This window comes from Anolis carolinensis, chromosome 4, assembly GCF_035594765.1.
Source record: "Anolis carolinensis isolate JA03-04 chromosome 4, rAnoCar3.1.pri, whole genome shotgun sequence".
Taxonomy (NCBI): domain Eukaryota; kingdom Metazoa; phylum Chordata; class Lepidosauria; order Squamata; family Dactyloidae; genus Anolis; species Anolis carolinensis.
In genome coordinates this window covers 173,837,655-173,853,292 of record NC_085844.1, presented here as the reverse complement: position 1 = coordinate 173,853,292, position 15,638 = coordinate 173,837,655, and the positions used below count along the sequence as shown (strand labels likewise).

General features: G+C 38.1%; 2 protein-coding genes across 18 annotated transcripts in view; both read right to left on the bottom strand.

Moving 5' to 3' along the window:
- Positions 1 to 2,651, bottom strand: part of c8b (complement C8 beta chain) — a 37,131-nt gene extending 34,480 nt beyond the window's left edge. The window contains exon 1 of the mRNA XM_008109382.3: positions 2,593 to 2,651. Within this exon, the coding sequence (XP_008107589.2) occupies positions 2,593 to 2,642 (50 nt within the window). The 5' untranslated portion in view covers positions 2,643 to 2,651. The remainder of the gene's footprint in view (positions 1 to 2,592) is intronic.
- A 1,460-nt stretch (positions 2,652 to 4,111) lies between these two features.
- dab1 (DAB adaptor protein 1) overlaps positions 4,112 to 15,638 on the bottom strand; it is an 861,244-nt gene continuing 849,717 nt past the window's right edge. For all 17 annotated transcript variants that reach the window (XM_062979600.1, XM_062979599.1, XM_062979591.1 and 14 more), the window contains one exon: positions 4,112 to 7,239. Coding sequence is in view for 1 of the 17 variants with exons in the window: in XM_062979592.1 (XP_062835662.1) it covers positions 7,195 to 7,239 (45 nt within the window). In the remaining 16 variants the exon portion in view is untranslated. The remainder of the gene's footprint in view (positions 7,240 to 15,638) is intronic.

Here is a 15,638-nt window from a genome sequence, read left to right as displayed (position 1 = left end):
AAGCAATGGCAGCCAAGGTTGTAATGACAGAAAATGGATATTCCTCAAAAAGGTTTGATGACCTCTAGAGCAGTGGTTCTCAACCTGTGAGTCCCCAGGTGTTTTGGTCTACAACTCCTAGAAATCCTAGCCAGTTTACCAGCTGTTAGGTTTTTCTGGGAGTTGAAGGCCAAAATATCTGGTGACCCACAGGTTGAGAACTACTGCTCTAGAGATGGCTACACAACATTTTGGCTTCACTATGAGGAAAAAGGGTTCCTCTGCCTTTCAGGCCCACATGAAAATGTGAGCCCCAGTGTATTCCTGATGCTAAACTGTACTACAATTCAAAATCTGTTGCAAATAAAAAATATTTTACTTTATTGTTCCACAAAGTCATTTTCAGGTTTATATTGCCATGAAAACTAACCTAGAATGTGAATGACTGGAAAAGCGTTATACATTCCAGTGTGAAGATATTACAAACAACTGACATAACTAGGTTCATATCTGTACATAGTATAATGGCAACTAGCCTTCACACCAGATGACTGAAGAAAGCAGTGTTAATACTCATTTGAACATAATGAACGTAAGCATTCCAAGTTTTCTACAATGTCCTACTGATTTAGCAAAGCCTAAGGGCCATGAAGTATTGTGGCACATTCATTTCTTTAAGAGCAATTCATAATTTTTATTACATACACAAAGGCTTTGCTATAATCTATAAAATACAGACTATTTTCTTTTGAAATTCTTTGGTGTGTGCCATTTTGAAATATATGTTTGCAATAGGATCCCTAATTCCTCTCCCGTTCTTGAACCTAGTATTGACATCTGGCATTTCTCATTCCGCACAACTGCGTTTGGTGGGGACAAGAGAAAGGGCCTTCTCGGCCGTGGCCCCCCGGCTCTGGAACTCCCTCCCCAGGGAGATTAGGTTAGCTCTCTCGCTACCCTCCTTCAGGAAGCAACTGAAGACTTGGATGTTTCGGTAGGCCTTCGGTGAAACAGTCATTAACTAATCAGCCCCAGATAGTTTTTAATAATCTAGCCTGTATTTATTATGTCCTTACCATTTATGTGTTTTAATTGACTGGTTTTAACTGTTATAATACTCTTGTTTCATATTGTATTACTGTTTTATCTTTTTATATTATGATTTGTATTATGTTGTCATTTATCTTGTCCTTATGTTGTTTGGGCCTCTGCCCCATGTAAGCCGCCCTGAGTCCCCACGGGGAGATGGTGGTGAGGTATAAATGAAGTTTTATTTTATTATTTATTATTATTATATTGTAAAAGTCTTTGTTGTAGAATGTTGAGCATGGATTTGCTTATATGTGAAAGCTAAAAAGACAAAATCATCCTAGAAGAAGCCAAATTCTTCCTAGATGCCAAGATGACTAAACTGAGACTTGTTGTATCATAAGAAAACAACAGAAAAAGAAACTGACCACTACCCACAAAAGCCCACTGAAATGTAATTCGACGTTGGACTTAAACACGGGTAAAATAGCTTTGTTTCCATTTATCTGAACCATGCAAAGTATGCTTTATCCCTATTTGACAAAATTATTTTGGAGCAACGAAGGACTTGTTTTAAGCCATCCAGTAAAACCAAACTTAAAATAGGGCTTGCATTATGTAAGTTCATATTATCTAAGTTCATAACCCTGTGCAACAGTGGCTTAATTATGATGGATTTAATGAAACAAGTATAAGAACTGATTTCATCCGCTATGAGATCTCTCTGCCAATTTAAATGTGCAATTTACACCCACTTTTAGTAACATAAACACAGGGACATGCTGTTGGGTCGAAGATTGCTATGAAATAGGATTATAAAGATAGCAAGTAATGGACATTTAAAAAAGCTTCCTATGCTAATGCCTCATAGCTTTTTAACATATCATTTGTTTTGGGAGTTTCTTGATAATTTTTTTGAACCCAATAGATGGGCTGTAAGGCAGCATTTTCATTGAGATAAAGACTATCTGGAAATGGGATGAGGAACTTTAATTGCTGGACATTTGTTCCATTGATGGCTTTTATCCTTTTCCTTGAGCAGAATAATTTCAGAATGCAATAGGTAATGTTTGTCCTAATCAGTGTATCACACCAGGCCATCTTGCCTTATTTCTCACTGTCTCATGGATAAGATAACAGAAGTCAAATGTATGCATAAAATTCTGTTTCCACACAATTTTGTTTTGAGGAGAAAATTGTACCTTCATGAGCACTTTCATTTTAAGCTCAGTGTCTACTGAAATAAAAGTTTCAAATTGCCTAGTTACTGGTCTGAGCATGGAGGATCATTGATTGGAGGAAAAGACAACAATATTTGTCAACTATGCCCAAACCACAAATCCTTGTTCCTTTTCAGAGTATTACAAACACATATGCTTGAGTTTCAATCTATGGCTTATGCAGACATCTAAAAACAGTCTTAAGAGCTATCAGCATTATATATACAAATACACACACACACACACACACACACAAAATAATCTTTAACTCCTCAGGGAACAAGTTATGAAAGCAGGATTTTCATATAGTTGGTTGTTATACAGTATAACCCTATATTCATAGAGGATATGTTTCAAAACTTACCACTGGAACAGGAAACTACAGATAATAGCAGACTTTGCTGACATTAACATCTGCTGGAAATTATCGTAGAATTGCTCTAGAGGATTTAGACAATTCCTAGAAAGGTATCTTAAACCTGGGGTCCTGTTAACCAAATCTGGGGGTCGCAATGGGCACTCCCCCCTGCTCCCACCACCACCACTTTTTCTTCTATAAAGAAGACTAAGGATCTCATCCGTAGGTATGGAGTGTGCATATCACTTTAAATCCTGCGGCTGCCTCCTGCTGTAATTTAGTGAAGCCCAGGACCTCTCTGGCTGAGAATGTTAAAGACATTCACTAAACCACAAACACCAGAATTCTACTGGGGGTAGCCACAGGATTTAAAGTGGGATGCAAACATGAGGCAAATGAGTAAAGCAGTGGGGAACCCAGCAGCCAAGCAATGGAGGTTCCCTTGACTCTCTCTAACTAAATGATAAATGGGGCAAGGGAGGGGTGAGGACAAGTAGTCTGTTGGAGGAGAGGATGGATATCTGGGATGGGGGAGGAAAGGGAGCCAGGAAGGGACCAAGTATGTCTGGCAGCAAAGACTCAAGAGCTCCATGAGCAGGCAAAATTTCAGCCAGCCTCCACCCTTCCCACCTCCATGAAAAAAGTACCTTCCTTTTCTACAGATTTCTTTTTTTTGGGGGGGGGGAGGGGCTCCTGCATGGCAAAAATGGGGCTGGATAAGATTGTCTTTGTGGGTCTCTTCCAAGAGGGAGTGGCTATGGGTGCATTTCAGGCACATGGGCCACTCTGCAACCTGGAACCTTTTAAATTGGAGGCATGGACTCCCAAAGCAACTAGTTGTGATCTCTTAATTCAGGAAGAAAAAAAGAAGAACCAACAAACTGTTTTCTGCCACTCAGGTTGCAAGCAAAACATTGCATCATGGCTTGAAAAATGTTGCTCTACTTCAAGGACTATTCAGCCAAGATTAAATTCTTTATGTAAATATAAACATGTACATCCATTTCATTAGCATGCAACCTGGTTTTCATTTTAAATGAACTGTGAAATTATATGCCTACCAAAGAACTGGTTTAAAATTCTTTATTATAAATAAATGCTTGCTTTATATACCTATTCTATATAGCAATATAACCAGGGTCGTACAAACATTTCTCCATCAAAGTGGGGTCTCTAGGGTGAGTCTATAGTAACTTCCAGCAGAAGGCTACTACAGAATTGCCTGAAGGACATAGACAATCCCTAAGTGGATACTGGGCTTATAGTTGTAGGGGGTCATACTTTATTACCAATTCTATTCAGAATGTTTAATTGTTTATGGCTTTTGATAAAAATAGGTGTACTAAAAAGGAAATAAACTGTAAAGAAAAATAGCATGATAGAAATAGTAAATATAGTATATGCAAGTTTGATGGATGGAAGTTTAAAACTGTGGCATTTGAAAAATGCAGTATGTTATGGTACTTAAGCAACTTTGTGTTCTGTCATATTCATTCTGCAAAAGAAAGAGAAGAAAAAATTCTGATGATTTTAAATGTTTTATTTGTAACAGTATTACATGGTGTGTTACAGAAATTAATGGAAAATTTCTAAAAATGTATTGTTTTTCTGCTGAATGCATTATACATAAAGTTAAGAAAAAAAGATGCTCAACAAATGTTAACAAATGGTTTTCCTCTGAGGTAAAGTTAAAGTAGAACTAGAAATGTACTGCAAAACAGTCAATTTTATCTTTTCATTTATTAAAAAAATACATGTTTGAATGCGGAAATCAAAACGAATCAAAATAGAGAGTAAACATCTTTGCAAAGAAGGTGCCCAGTACATTATTTGATCATTATTTGATTATTCTCAGACAACTGAATGGCTGTCAAAATATTTGAATGACATACCAGTAGTAGGAATCAAGAAATTACTGCAGACAATACAGAATGGTGGGTGGGGTTCCCTGGTTTAAAATTTAAAGTGACAAATTTAGTGATAGTGTAGAATGAGAAAGGAAAAGCTTGTTGGCTTCCATGGACCTATTACTTATCAACAAGACTGACACGGTATAGGTTTCCAAAATCTGTTGCTTCTTTGCCATAGCAAAAAAATTATCTAATGATGAGGCAGATCTTCTTGTTTCAAGAATATTAAGCCAAATTCCTGGTGAATTCTGTTCTTGAAATCCAAACTTTATTCCTTTTGTAGTGATTGGTACAATGTGTCCCTTGCCCCATATTCTTGGAAAGTCCAGCAAAACCCTATAATTGTAAATGTCTTCAGTGAACTGATGAAACTGTGGATTAAATGCTTTACTTGGTAACTGAAAATCTAGTGGCCACACTGTATGATAACATTTTATTAATTCAGAATTGGAATTCCATCTTTATATGGCCCAATATTCCAAGACCAAAAATACTACTGAGTTTTGTAAAGGAAGAGTAATAACCAATGATTTAAAAATAAATGCCCTGTGAAATGTTCTGGATTAGGCCAAAAACAGAAAGTCCCACACATTTGAAATTTTACAGAAAAAATACATTTTGGATCTCACCACAGATATCCTAGCCATGACAAGTTGGGGGTTAAATTAGAACAGAGAGTGCACCTCTCTTTTCTGTTGATATGAGAATAGATCCACATCTAGTAAAGCCCTCTCAATGTAAAAACACATTTCTTTGTCATATCTACTTCAGTAAAGCCTGGTTGTTAATACTACCAAATCAGCACCTCATTTCAGCTTTAGCTACTTTTAAAAATGCTTTCAAGTAAACCATTCAAACATATGGAAATATATAACTTCAGGCCTACATAAATCAATGGAAAATACACAGGAATCTTGGCATTTTAATTGTAAAAGTAAAACTACATAATGCTTAAAACAATTTGTTGAGATCATTAATGTTTTTTCTTAGTGCTAAACCATTAAAATTCAATATATCTGCATAGGAACATCAGGAAAACACATTTGACCTGTATAACAATTCTTTGTAGGGCAAAAATATATAGATTCTTTATGCAAATCATGTGCTAAGCATAGGAACCAAACACTGCATTTTTCTCTTACATAAATGTTAAAAAAACTGAGTTTTTAAAAAGTTGTTTCTGGTTTGTATGTAAACAGTTTTTGTTGTTCTTCTTGTGTAGTATTATGAAATGGTCATGAAATGTGACTCTCCCCCCTTAATGTTGAGCATGTAGTAGTCATATTTTTTGTGTGATAAAAGCAAGATAATCATGTGACCCATCCCCCCATCAGCACTGGCATAAGCATTTAAGCTTCAGCCCACATCATAAGCATGTGAAGAAGAAGAAGAAAAAAAAACCCACGTGATGCAAGAACCACAAACGGGGGGTTTCCACGCTTCCAGAGTACTTTTGCTACCTTCTCTACAGTGTCATGGCATTATGAAAAGAATTATCCTAACATTTATATTTACAAAAAAACAAAACAAAACAAAAAACCTGACAAATTTCATTCAAACTCCTTAAAGCCATTTCCCCTTAAACAATTAAAAGAGTTTAACAGTTTTAATTTCAAGTTATAAAATAAAAATCCCATTTGAGTTTATTTTCTGATGTACAAAAAGTGGTAAAGATGAACAATTTGAGCACGGAATCTGTTCATTATTTCAAAATTCATGTCATCTCCAGCCTGTTTATAAAGTCCACCCCAATTGAATCCAGAAGCACACTGGAAGTATTTGGCAAACAATTTTTTTCTCTTCAAAAAATGGCACACGGAGAAGGAAAAAACACTTGTCTGCATAGCATTACAGCAGCAAGATATCAAAGAAATAAAAAATATTCCTTTACTGGTCTTTGTTTCAAGAGGTCCCTAGGAAATAACACATTGCTAGTCTTTTTTTCCTCCCCATCAAAACATTTGATGTCCTTGTCTATCCACAGCAGGGGTATTCAAAACAGAAAAGCAGCATTTAATCTCTTTGATGTAGTGGAAATTAAAAGGTCCATTTGGCAACATTTTCCAACCAAGATGGATAATCAGCAGAATGGCATATTCCATGGTTCCAAGCTAAGTATTAGTTTCACAGGAGGCATATTGCTGCAGAATGTGTTCACCAATTTTTAAGGAAGGAGAAGGAAGAAACACTCAAATACTTCCCCCTTTCAAATATGCCATTATGGAGGGACTTAAAGGGAGGGGGATACAGCAAGATTAGTCTGTCACGGTGATAAAAAAAGACACCATATAATCCAAATGTGCATCCAGACAGCTCGATAGCTGTTGACATTATGATGTTTGCTGTCTGAGTGTTGTTCTCTGTTATTAAACAAGTAGTTGTTTAGTAATTTGAATTACCTACTCTTCATTATGTGGTGCTGTAGTAATGGCAAAAGTTGACAAGGAGTAAAAAAAGATGTCTGGAGGACTGAAATGTTAAAGAAGGGGTAAACGGTTTGGCTTGGAAAAGAGGATTTATTTTTGTAAAGCAGCGTTTTTTCCATATCGAGTTGCCACTGGTTGCCAAAACATCTTGCTTGCTGAACTAATCCAGTGAAGTTAATTCTCCTTGATTAGATGGGATCAACACAGGAAATATGGGAGCCAAAGGCCTGTCAAGGCTGTAGTTTTCCTTTTGAGTCTTGAAGCACCACAAACTATTTCTTAGGTCTGCTGATCTGGGCATAGAGTGGTTCTCTCTCCTAGGTACAGTGGAAATAAAATTGAACAGACATATTCCAAGTCATTTGGATATGAAAAGCAAACATTGCAAAAACAGCTAGAGGAGGAAAAAGTGCTGAGGAACTAGCATTTTTATTCTATTGGTTTGAATTATGATGGCATCCCAGAGAATGATGGAATGAAAAAACACAGTTTGGCTATTTTGCAGTACAGTGTTCCCTCAGTACTTCGCGGTTTGCTTTTTGCGCCCTCGCTGTTTTGCGGGTTTCAATAAATATTAATGTACATCATTTATTGTGGTATTTTAGCTGTTTTGTAGGTTTTTGCGGTGTGCAAAGGGTTTTGGAAGGGGGGAAAGGGAGAAATAAAGGGAGGGGGGAGGGTAGGGAAGGGTTGGAAATAAAAAAGCATTATTTAGCTTCCATTCTTCTTCTCTGCCGGTGTACTGTATATTGTAACTGCTAAAATAAAGTACAAATATTAAAATAATGTATAAATATTAAAATAAATATAGTGTCCCTACTTTGCGGATTTTCACTTATTGCGGGTGGTCCTGGAACATACCTTATATACTCGAGTATAAGCTGACCCGAATATAAGCCGAGGCACCTAATTTTATCACAAGAAAACTGGGAAAATATTGACTCAAGTATAAGCTGAGGGGTAAATTTCAGAAATAAAAATAGAAACCAATAAAATTACATTAATCGAGGCATCAGTAGGTTAATTTTTTTTGAGTATTTACATAAAACTGTAATTTAAGATAAGACTTCCAACTCTGATTAAATTATTATTCTCATCTTTTTCAATGTAAATGCCCTTATGTATCCTTTTAATAATAAAAGAGTAAAATAATAAATGTAATACTAACAATATTATCAGAGTGAAATAATAAATGTATTATTAATAATAAAAATAGAGTAAAATAAATGTAATACTAACAATAATAATAGAGTAAAATAATAAATGTACTATATATACTCGAGTATAAGCCAGCCAGAACCCTCACTCGAGTATAAGCCGAGAGGGGCTTTTTCAGTCCTAAAAAGGGCTGAAAAACTAGGCTTATACTCGAGTATACACAGTAATCCCCGCGATAAGTGAGGGAACACTGTACAGCTGTTTGCTAGGATGGTGTAGAGCCATTAATAACACTAATACACCATGTACCACTTTAGCATTTCATGGTGTAATGTAAATTTTAACTCACTTATGCCACTTACCTTCAAACCTACTATGCCATAAAAATGTTGACATCTTTGATTGCAAATATCAAGCTGTGTGAAGCAAGCTGCTATGATGAGGTTTCCAATTGCTAGGCCCTACTAGGCATCCTTCTACACTGACCATATAATGCAAACTGAAGCTAACCCGAGCCCATAGTGGCCACAAAAAGCCTGCCACCATAGTGTCCTCCAGTATGTATCTGAGGGTTTACAATGGAATAAAAAACCCCAAGGAAGTCCAAGTTCAGTGAAAAAGTGTACCCCAGATCCAGCAAGAAATTGGCTTTGCAAAATGTGAAGAACAATATAGACTCATGGAATTGTGTGGTGAAAGTTTGCTTCCTGAGCAGTAATCCTCTAGTGAATACAGGGGTACTATGCTTTACATTTGAAATGTACATATCTTTTAACAAGGAACAAGACAAAGATTTTACATCCTATCTAAGAAATCCAGAATACAAGGAAGCATGGAATTGCAGCATCCCAGGCCTAACTGTACAGTATGATTTTATATCCATCAAAGCTTCTTGGTGTCACGCCCTCACCAGTGGAATCCCCCAATGAGGAGGAATTTAAACTCCCTGAGTTGAAGGAAGAGGAAAAACAGGCTCCCCCTTCATTTTGGACAACAGAGTCATAGAAAGCTACAACCCTGGACAAAGATAGAGTAGCTGCAGAACTAGCTGAGGAGACCAAACTCTCTCTATGGAAAAGATGTTGCATGAGGGCATGACTTTGGCTCAGGACTATCAAGAGTGCTCTGTTCTAAGGAAGACTGGCATTTATTCAAATGTCATTTATTTACTTTACTTGTTCATTTCATTCATTCATTCCCCCCCCCCCTCCCCAACCTAGATGCAATGAAGTTTACATTTTAAAACCAAAACAATAGAGAAAAGCAAAGAGGTTTATCAATAAAGTATGATGAAATTGTGTTAAAAACAATTTAAAACATGTATTCAGTATTACTTTTAGAAGAGATGTAACAGCAAGGAAGGAGCCATTCTAACTTCCAAAGAAATTAAATTCCAAAGCCAACAAGCAGCTACTGAAAACATCCCTTCAGATGTGTTTATAATAGTTGGGGAATGTGTGTTGTGACAAGGACATCGCCTGAAGACGTCAAGGCCTAAAGCAGACTCCTACAGGAAGGTATCATCTGTCTGATAACTGGACCTATGCCATACAGGGCTTTATAGGTCAAAACCGGCATGTTGGCTTGTGCTCAGAAACAAACTGGTATCTTGTAGGTCTCTATATGAGGAATGGCTTCCTTGGGATCCAGTGATCTCCATGCTTTAAGGACTAAGGGAGGTTTTTATATTATTATTATTATTATTATTATTATTATTATTATTATTATTATTATTATTATTATGGAACTAGGCTGCACTTGAGTTTGGGTTGCATATAAGAAGAAGCATATAAGATTTGGTTTAATCAGAATTCAGTGCTTGTCGCAGCATAACAGAATAGCTGGGAAAAGATACAGATTATTTGTAGCACTGTAAAACCACTGTGATTTCACAACAGCTTCCATGGTAAATCCCATGGAATCCTGAGATTCGTAGATTAGTGGTGTATTAGAGCAGGGCTTTTGACCTTTTACAACTTGTGACCCCTTTTATGTGATCCCAAATATATAAAGGAGGGAGGAAAGGAGAGAGACACACACATGTGTGGGGGAGAAAAGGGAAGACAGGGAGAGATGTGTGTGTGCACATGAAAGAGAGTGAAAGGCAAAGAAACACGCACAGACAGGCAGGATGTGCACATGCGTTTTTCTACCTTTGCTTCTCTCCTGCACGTGAATCGCTTTGCCTTTCCTTATTTTCTGTATGTGTGCACATACATCTTTGCCTTTCCTTCTCCTGCCTTCCGCTTTTACCCTTGTGCACATGAGCAGGAGAGAAGGAAAGGCAAAGAGGAGGGCACACACATGCAGAAGAGAAGAAAAAGCAAAGAGGCATATGTGGTAGGGAAGGAAAGGCATAGAGGTATACATGTGTGCACAGGTTAAAGAGGAAAGACGTAAGGAAAGATGACCTCGACATACAGTTATGGTGACCCCATTTGGAGTCCCAACCCATAGTTTAAGAAGTTCTGTACTGGAGTTCTCTGGATGAGAATTCTGAATATTTTAATGTGCCTAAAATGTTCAGGGAAACATAAAACACATTCCTCTTTAAACTGCATGTGGGTTTATTTGGGGGATTTGGGGCCACATAAATGGCTGTGAAGATTGCATGCAGTCCTCTAATAAGAAATTCCACTACCCCAACTGTAAACTAAAACATGTGGGAGTGCCTAAAATATGGAAATAAATGTCTTTTGCCTGCTTACAGACTAACAGAGGAATTCCTACTAGTGGAAATTATTTGAGACAGTGGCTTGTAGAATTTAATATTATATGATGTCTGGTCCTTTTGGGTTTGTTTATTTATTTATTTACTTATTATTTACCTTATTTCTACCCTGCCTTTCTTTACCCTGAAGTGGACTCAAGGCAGCTTACATATGGCAACCATTCGATGCTTTAAAAATATATACACCAAACTAATATATACCCACAAGTACAATGATATGCACTAGTAAATGGTCAATAAACAGATATAAAGTATAAACTTATATTGAATCAAGTACAATTAGTAGAGAATTTACAATGTGATGTTAATGTTCCATACATCAAAATGAATATATGACTGAACAATGTTTTCTCTATACGTAAGTTTTCACTCGTTCAATCAATCAGTTGAAACTGAAGAGCATGTAGAACACACACACATGACCGGTTTCGACTTAGTCTTCTTCAGGTGTGTTTATCTGAGAAAATTATAATGAATTAATAGGAGCGTATAACATATCCACATAAATATAATTATAAATCTGTTATAAGTACTTACAATTGTACATTCACATGAAAAACACTTTACATTTATCTTTTTTCAAGGTGGGTTCTAAACAAAAGGAACAAACAGTGGCTATAACGCAATAAGAAGTTTTTAGATTTCAATTTAAAAAGTTTATATACATATCCGTATACTCACAGTGTATGTGAATTTATGTAATACTCTTTGTTAATTCTTATAGCGAGATTCTATGGGATCCCCCACAATATAAAGGAAAGTTTCATCATCAGGTGGGGTGATGATTTCAAGTAGCCGTAGAACTGTATGTATCCATTTAAAGCAATAGGGAGTTACTGATTATATGCTTACAAACACCAGATGGCGCTGATGGTGCTCACAGTATAATTGGAATTTGTAGTATGGTAAGGTTAACAGACGGAAAGGTCCCAGGTTCAAACCCCGGGAGAGGAGTGAGCGGCCGTTCTTAGCTTCAGCTTCTGCCAACCTAGCAGTTCGAAAACATGCAAATGTGAGTAGATCAAGAGTCAGACATGACTGGATTCAACGTCAGGGGAAACCTTTACCTTTTTACCTTTTAAGGTTAACAAGGAGCCCCGGTGGTGAAGTGTATTAAAACACTGAGCTGCTGAACTTGCAGACCGAAAGGTCACAGGTTCAAATCCTGGCAGTGGAGTGAGCGCCTGCTATTAGCTCCAGCTTCTGCCAACCTAGCAGTTCGAAAACATGCCAATGTGAGTAGATCAATAGGTACCGCTCCGGCGGGAAGGTAATGGCACTCCATGCAGTCATGATGGCCACATGACCTTGGAGGTGTCTATGGACAACGCCGGCTCTTCAGCTTAGAAATGGAGATGAGCACCAACCCTCAGAGTCGGTCACAACTGGACTTAATGTCAGGGGAAAACCTTTACCTTTAAGGTTAACAAAGTACAGGCTCACATGAAACAACTATATGAGTTATGTTCATTTAGACCACGGGGGTGTTATTTAAACATCCACTTTGCTACTTGTAGTACAAAGGGAGTTATATATATGATTGTCTGTGAATGTAATCTAGCATACATTGGTCAGACTCAACGGGCAGTAAAATCCAGAATTATTGAACACAAAAGCAGAATCAGGAATCAGTCTAGAGAATCAATACTCTACAAACACTTTCATGATCAACAACACAGCCCGGAATCATTTAAATTTCACATATTAGAAGTGGTGACACAATCTAAACATATGGACTACAATATTAAACTCTTACAAAGAGAATCATACTGGATGTTCAAATTACAAACTGAACACTACAAGTAGCAAAGTGGATGTTTAAATAAGTTTCAACTGATTGATTGAATGAGTGAAAACTTATGTATAGAGCAAACACTGTTCAGTCATATATTCATTTTGATGTATGGAACATTAACATCACATTGTAAATTCTCTACTGATTGTACTTCATTCAATATAAGTTTATACTTTATATATGTTTATTGACCATTTGCAAGTGCATATCATTGTACTTGTGGGTATATATTAGTTTGGTGTGTAACCAGGAACCCATTTACTTAAAAATATATACAGCAGAGACTAAAAAATCAATTAAAATTTAAAATTAATACATATTAAACATTTAAAACATAACATTCAAAATCAAAATCAAAGTCAAGCTTTAATTTAATTTTTCCTTGGGTTTATGTGGAGTGCATTGCAATTTTTTTTCTTGGCATATATCTGCTTGCTTGCTGTGTTGCCAATGCTATTTTGCACTTTATTGTCCATTTCTACTGGCACATTCTGTTCTGGATTTTATGAATTAGTCTCCTGTTTTAATACTGTATGATTTTCGTATGCTTCTTGCTGATTTTAATGATTGTTTTATTGCTATTGATGTTTTACTGGTATAATTGTTTTATAGTCGTGTTACTGATATTGATTGTTTTATCAGGTTAGGCCCCATGTAAGCCGCCCGAGTCCCTTTGGGGAGATGGGGCGGGGTATAAAAATAAAGTTATTGTTATTATTATGTGTGAACTGATCAGATCCTAGATAATTGATGCTGGCTCTGAATAATCTCCCTCAATTGGCTTATCAGATTCTCTAGTAGGACACGTATTTGTTTTAATCTTTTTTTGGGGGGGCGGGGTGGACCTGCCTCTGAACTCATGAGATTTGGCTGGCCTTATGGGCACCAATTTAGAACTGCTTATAGCTCTGCTATAAAGACTCACTGTCTAAACTTGAAGTTCAGGTCCATACTCCTTCTGCTACCAGTAGTGACCTGTTCTGGATCAAAATAAACTCTTCTAGAATGGCTTCTGATATTTCAAGCTCTGATCTTTAATAGCTTAGGATCTCATCACATGAAAACGGGGAAAAGCAGAGGGATCCATCTTCTTTTGTTCCCTACTGTCAGGTCCTCTGCCTTTCCTGGCTTCTCTCTGTCATCTCCCACTGGGAGCTGAGTAGCACCTGACTCTTAACAGCACAGTCTTCATTCCATTTCTCTGCATTGCTGCAACGGAATCCCGCAGGCAACCACTGGAAGTTGCCTTGTGTCATGTGCTGGCATCTATAGGACTCTGTTTCAGCAGAGAGATGAAGAGAAGACTGCATCTGACAAGGTACTTAACATTCCAAAAGGGGCTAGTGAATGTCTTACGTGGTGCAGGGGCTTGAGTGCCTTGATGAAGCCATGAGCTATACTGTGCAGGGCCACCCAAGACGGGAAGGTCATGGCAGAGCGGTCAGACCAAGCACGATCCCTGGGGAAGGTAATGGCAACCCACCCCAATATTCTTGCCATGAAAACTACATGGATCAGTACAACCAGAGAAATGTCGGTATATCATCGGAAGATAGGACTCCCAGGTCGGAAGATGGTCAAAATGCTACTGGGGAGGAGCAGAGGACTAGTCCAAGTAGCCCCAGATGTGATGACGCAATTAGCTCAATGCCGAAAGGAAGGCTAACGGCCGACGGTGCTGGAGGTGAAGGACGAATACGATGTTCTAGAGATCAACACACTATAGGAACCTGGAATGTAAGATCTATGAGCCAGGGCAAACTGGATGTGGTTATTGGTGAGATGTCAAGATTAAAGATAGACATACTGGGAGTCAGTGAACTGAAATGGACTGGAATTGGTCACTTCACAAAAGATGACCACCAGATCTACTACTGCGGACAAGAGGAACACTGAAGAAATGGATAGCCTTCATAGATCATAATAAACTATGGCATGTTCTTGGTGGTATGGGGATACCAAGTCACCTTGTCTGTCTCCTGAGAAATCTGTATAAAGACCAAGTAGCCACAGTAAGAACAGATCACAGAACAACAGACTGGTTCAAGATTGGGAAAGGAGTACGGCAGGACTGCATACTTTCACCCTGCCTATTCAACTTGTACGCAGAACACATCATGCGACATGCGGGGCTTGAGGAATCCAAGGCCAGAGTTAAAATTGCTGGAAGAAACATTAACAACCTTAGGTATGCAGATGATACCACTCTGATGGCCGAAAGTGAGGAAGAGCTGAGGAGCCTTATCACCAAAGTGAAAGAAGAAAGTGCAAAAGCTGGGTTGCAGTTAAACATCAAGAAAACCAAGATCATGGCAACTACACCTATTGATAACTGGCAAATAGAGGGAGAAAACATGGAGGCAGTGACAGACTTTACATTTCTAGGCGCGAAGATCACTGCAGATGCAGACTGTAGCCAGGAAATCAGAAGACGTTTACTTCTTGGGATGAGAGCAATGGCCAACCTTGACAAAATAGTGAAGAGCAGAGACATCACACTGGCAACGAAGGTCCGCATAGTGAAAGCAATGGTATTCCCCATAGTAACCTATGGATGCGAGAGCTGGGCCATAAGGAATGCTGAGCGAAGGAAGATAGACGCTTTTGAACTCTGGTGCTGGAGGAAAATCCTGAGAGTGCCTTGGACTACAAGAAGATCCAACCAGTCCATCGTCCAGGAAATAACGCCCGGATGCTCACTGGAGGGAACGATATTAGAGGCAAAGCTGAAGTATTTTGGCCACATCATGAGGAGACAGGAAAGCTTGGAAAAGATTGTGATGCTGGGGAAAATGGAAGGAAAAAGGAAGAGAGGCCAACCAAGGGCAAGATGGATGGACGGTATCCTTGAAGTGACTAGCTTGACCTTGAAGGAACTGGGGGCAGTGACAGCCGACAGGGAGCTCTGGCGTGGACTGGTCCATGAGGTCACGAATAGTCGGAGACGACTAAACGACTGAGCAGCAGCAAGAAATGCACAAATCTGTTTAAAATCCAAAAATATAATAAAGGCTTTATACCATCTCAAGGTG